Here is a 5,358-nt window from a genome sequence, read left to right on the forward strand (position 1 = left end):
TTCTTTTTCTTTAATAATATAATAGATTATAAAGAAACGGATCAGAAACATACATATTTCTCTTTGTACAAAAGGAGGATGAATCTTTTGCGGAAAGTATTAAGACAATACTCTATACAATTGTATAAAGAAAACTTTCACGTGCATCGTGTTGTTTTCCTCTTTCGATGAATCGAAAGCAATATTTCATTACAAAGTTTGTAACAGACTTTTGTATTTGTTGTCATTTAGTTACCTACAATATCTTTTCCTGTGATGTTATAGAAGAAATCAGACGAATTATAAAGGAATCCATTTCATTATGAACAATGAAACTCTTATTTATAAAAAGAGTTTTAGAAATAATGTCTTCCAGGATGATTTGAAGTTTGGAGGAAAAAATATTTGCACGATGTAAGTATACATATTACACAGTATTGTTTATTTGATAAATCATTGTTTATTTACAGCTTTATTTCTTAAGTTTAGATTAATTAGGCCACTTGAGCAAGTAAATTAAATATAGAATTACTTAACAATAAATTATTTAACAATAAACTCGTTACAAATTATTTATTCTGAGCTGCAAGTTAAATTTTTTATTTAATAATATAATATAAATTTATAGTAAAATTCTTTTTTGTAATTAATACATAATGATAATTCAAAAATATTCTTAAAACATCCTAATACAAGACAATTTCTAAAAGTATATTTATTTTTATGGAATAAACTTTGATAATTTATGTCTATTTTTTTTTTGTCTACTATTTAATTAAAATACAATTACAATTTTATAATTCAATTTGTAAAAAATTCTGCTTTGCAATATACTATGTATCTATATGTGTATGTGTGCGTGCACGTTTGCAAAATATAAATACATTATTTTTATTGCAATTTGTGCAAGTTCTTATCTACTTGCACGTATCGAAATTAATTATTTATTTTGATATGATTATATAAATTTTTTCAATAACCTTTTCCATTATAAATGTCTAATTGACGTTATTAATGTATTTTCTATAGTATACTTTTTTAACCGAAATATGTTTGTTAAAACTCTATTAAATGCGAGACATCACTTTTTATTACTTTAAATTGTACTCAGTTTGTTTCTGAACTATGAGGACCTCTATAATATGATAATTTTTTTTATCATTTCAGAATGTTTTGATGTAATTTAAATAAATTATTAAAAAAATACTTATTTTTATTTGCTTGATATTAAAATTAAATATATATTTTTCAATTTAATATTATTAATATCACATAATATTAATGTTAAAAAATTAAACATAAAAAATTCAATAAAATATATATGCTAAACAATTCTTCTTAATTCTAAACAACTAATAACAATAAAAATACTCATAACTATTTCAATAATAATATTTTCTATTTTTCACAGTTTCATTGGAAGATAGAATTAACAACCTAACTACAATAAATATCTATAAAAAATTCTCTATTAATAAATAACAAAAAAAAAACAATTTGTATGATTATTTACCGTTAAAAATTCGAATATATCTTTTTTTTTGTAATATTGCGTATAAAATATAGTAGAGTATATATGTTTATGTATATGCGAAAAATTATATATGTAATTGATAACATTTTGCGGCAACTATAAATCTAATATGCGTGTATCTAAAAGTTAATATCACGAATAAGAACAGGAATATTCTCTTCTGTGTATTGTCAACACATTGAAATGATGCGTATTTTTTTTTTCTTTTTTTTTTTCATTTCGCATTTACATACTTATATAAAAAAATATTTTGAGTCGGAGTAAAAACGGATGAAAATTAATTAAGAGAAGAGTATATCTCGTTCTTTACTGTCTAATTTTATTACCTTAGTGCAAACTAATGGTGCCACACCACATGCGCGTGTGTCGTATCTCAGTAAAAATTGACTATGTTTTTTTACTTGACTAGCTTCGATATGTATTCGCTTATCCCATTTACTCTCACAACCAGCCGAAATCCATTCCGGTTAATTGATAGAAACGTTGATTGAATGGACGATAAAAATCTCTCAATCGTTGTATAGCTACAGGATCTATATAAGGATGACTACGACCTTTGTTTTTACCTTAAAATAATATATATAAATTGTTACGTATAAAGCTATAAATTCTTTAAAAATTTTATTTTTTTATAGTTTAGCATTGATCAAAAAAAAATTATTGATAAAGAAAAAAATAAAATGCAATAAAATATAGTATACTTATCTTTATATTTCATATATATTTATTTTTCATATTGTTAACCACAATTTTTAATTGAACTTACCAAGGCAATGGGGTGTAGGACGTTCCTCAGATTTGAGCAGACAAGGGAATCCTTTTGTGGCATTGAAATAAAAATGTTTCTCACAAATAACTCTTTTCAGGCCTAAAAAATCCTGAACCCTCGTAATCTCGGCGACAGGATCCATGATTAATCTTTCTCCGGATACAAAAAGAAATTGTGATAATGGAAAATATTGAAGCCATCTCTCCAAATGTCGTGCGTACACTCCGATTTTCAATGGTACCCATGATGTGTCCACGATCTTCGATCCATTCAAAAATGCTAGATCCTCGAACTTCGGCATATTAGCTCGTTTGCTCTTCACTTGAGTATAATCGGATATCGCTCGAGTAACTGGATCCCTTACTACAAGAATCAATTTCATCCCCGAATTCATGCGTTGCACTCTCCTCGGTACTTCACTTGTTACAAAATACGATGGGGTTTTCTCCATTGTGATTTGAGTGGCCAAGGTTGGAGGCATCCTATGCCTATAATATTACCAAAAGATAATTTTTTTGTTTAATTATATTATTTATAATTTTTGTGTAATCGTTAAATTATTAATTCAAATATTAATGAAATTATTGGTAATGAAATGAAATCAATCCATAAAACTGAAAGAATAAAGATGTATGATAAAAAAAAACCTACCTATACCAATGAAATCCTTTGATATAATGATGATCAAAAAAATGTACTTCAGATCCAGCAGCACGAATAGCAGGATGCAATCTCAAAAATTCTAACAACGCTCTAGTCCCACCTTTTTTAACACCGATTATCAAAGCAGTTGGTAATTGTTTACTTGGCATTAAACCTTGCTGTTTCAAAATCTGATATTTTCGCATGGATCCTGTGTTTCCTTTAACAGTGTTGTTGCCTGCCCAAAGCGACACCAGATGAAGCTTCGATAGTTTTGAGTGTTTGGATTCAACATCATTTATCAGAGAGGATTCCTTGATCGTTAAACGGTCCAAATTCGAATCACGAGCGAAAGAAACGAAATTTCTGGGTTTTTGTAATGTTACTTTGCCAGACAAACCGGCAAGCAATAATGAATTGTCGATTAGAAAAATCCAGATGAGAATTACCAAAAAACAGGCTGGAACCAGAATTTTCTTCGACCAAGGCCCTTTTCTAATTTCCATTCTGAACTTAAGAATCGTCGTATTTTACTGGCATCCTGGATTCCATTATATTATCAAACTTTCAGTCTTCTATTTCCATGATGATATGTTAGAATACATATTTTTGCATCTATCAAATCTATAAAAAATTTTACTATAAAATTTGTCAGATTGTCAGTATATTGATTTTTTACAATACATATTATAATTATTATTTTGTATTATTATAATAAAAATTTATAAGTATTTTAAAGTATTAAAAAAGATATTATAAAAATTATAATATAGAAATTTAAATAAATATTGTTAAAAATTTAATATTGTATTGCAGCATTAAAAATAATATGTTTGATTATCCATTTGATCATGCCTGATGAATTGGTTGCATCTTATTAGGCGGTAGATTGCATACATACAGAATGGTTATCCATGTTATAAAAATTTAGAATATTTTGTTAAAAAAGGATAAATATATATACTATATATTTACTTATACTATGAAAATTAATAAAAAATATATGTAAAAAGAAAATATATAAAATAATACTTAATTTTACAAATAATACAAATAATATTTTACAATTATAAGTATTTAAATATATCGTTTTTGTTTTAAAAAATGAAAAAGATATAAAAGCTTTTTGAAAAAAACTTATAGATTATTTTAAAATATTTCAATATAAAATATTTCATTATAATTCACATTTATTCAAATAATAATAAGTATTATAATTATATTGTGATAATAAATTACGTCTAATTTGTTACTAGATATAGATTTTCTTACTTTCATAGATATATTTTGTAAACTTTTGTAAACAAAACAATATATTCTATTATATATATTAACGAAACAAAATGTATATTCAATAATATAAATTAGTAGAAAATATTTATATATTTATTATAATATCTCACCTTCATGTTGCAAAGTTTCCGACTGTTCATTAATTTTGCAGAGTATACATAATGCTAATTGATCGTGATATTCGTTTCTTTCCAGGAAGTAGATGCAAGGATATATGATTTTAGATTAAAGGAAGTGCACATTTAACGCATTATCAGTCGGCGCGTTCGTAACAATCGATAACACGGAGTGAGTAGAAGGGAGAAAAGATAGTATAACACAAAACGTATCGATGAAATTTCATAGCTACCGAATTATATAATAAGAAGTTAAATTAAACTTCATCCTTGTTGAATTTTTCGTGTTTTATTTAGATTCGAGTGCGGTGTAGCGTTTGTTGATTGCATCGCGCGCTAGAAACCTTTTCTTTTCATGCTGCTCGTCCACATTGTTGTGTTCGAGTATACTGAAATATGCGATACTGGCGCCACGTTTCTTAATGCGGAACAGCTTGAAAACTGGCCGGAAAGCAGTATAGATCTTATGATATCGAATAACCGAATCAAGCTAAAAATCGAAATATATAATTTTATCAATATAAGATTAAGTGACAGTTAAACGGAAACGTTCTTTCATAAACGATTCATGATATATCGTATAGAAGAAAACATCATTTTAAAAGAAGGAAATTAGGAAAAAATTTGAACGTATATTGCTTGTTAAGATACAATCAAAATCAAATATAATCAAGAAAAATCAAATAAACATAGTGAAAATATATTAAAAAATAAAGAAATAGAATTAAAATATTACATAATAGTGAAAATTTAATATTAATCTTCGTTTAGTACTAACAGGTAATATTCAATAGTGAAAAAAATATAAATATTTATATAAATAAATATTTCTATAAATTCATTGTTTTAATTATCGAATATATTAATAAGAATATAAAAGAAAAAATCAAATTTTATGTATAGACAAAAATGGCGTATTCATTTGTGTTAAATAATCATCTGTATTATATTAAATATTTACATTATTATTAAGTAAGTGTTTCTATGTAATATCTAATATTGATAATAAAAAATTTATTTCTGAA

The 5,358-nt window shown here is 25.4% G+C and overlaps 1 protein-coding gene across 2 annotated transcripts; it reads right to left on the bottom strand.

Moving 5' to 3' along the window:
- Window positions 1-400: 400 nt before the first annotated feature.
- Window positions 401-4,739, bottom strand: Hs3st-B (Heparan sulfate 3-O sulfotransferase-B). Of its 2 annotated transcripts, XM_086910450.1 has the most exons (5): window positions 4,328-4,468; window positions 3,374-3,548; window positions 2,934-3,238; window positions 2,280-2,770; window positions 526-2,079 (listed from the first exon to the last, which is right to left on the bottom strand). In XM_086910450.1, exons 2-5 carry the CDS (start codon window positions 3,428-3,430, stop codon window positions 1,955-1,957), a joined length of 978 nt encoding a protein of 325 aa, XP_086766576.1. In that variant the 5' UTR covers window positions 3,431-3,548; window positions 4,328-4,468; the 3' UTR covers window positions 526-1,954. The 2 variants fall into 2 exon arrangements, with proteins under 2 accessions (XP_012348802.3, XP_086766576.1); XM_012493348.3 differs by having other exon boundaries at window positions 401-2,079; window positions 2,934-3,548; window positions 4,328-4,739.
- Between the last annotated feature and the right edge of the window lie 619 nt (window positions 4,740-5,358).

This window comes from Apis florea, unplaced genomic scaffold (assembly GCF_048593485.1).
Source record: "Apis florea isolate Af1SG1 unplaced genomic scaffold, ASM4859348v1 contig_3184_pilon, whole genome shotgun sequence".
NCBI lineage: Eukaryota > Metazoa > Arthropoda > Insecta > Hymenoptera > Apidae > Apis > Apis florea.

What these genes read in the sequence shown, in the direction of transcription:
- Hs3st-B (XM_012493348.3), bottom strand. Translation starts at nt 3,430, where the DNA reads ATGGAAATTAGAAAAGGGCCTTGGTCGAAGAAAATTCTGGTTCCAGCC. An exon ending in AAAGGATTTCATTGGTATAG is followed by an intron (nt 2,771 to 2,933) that starts GTAGGTTTTTTT and finishes GTAATATTATAG; the next exon opens with GCATAGGATGCCTCCAACCT. An exon ending in TCCTACACCCCATTGCCTTG is followed by an intron (nt 2,080 to 2,279) that starts GTAAGTTCAATT and finishes TATTATTTTAAG; the next exon opens with GTAAAAACAAAGGTCGTAGT.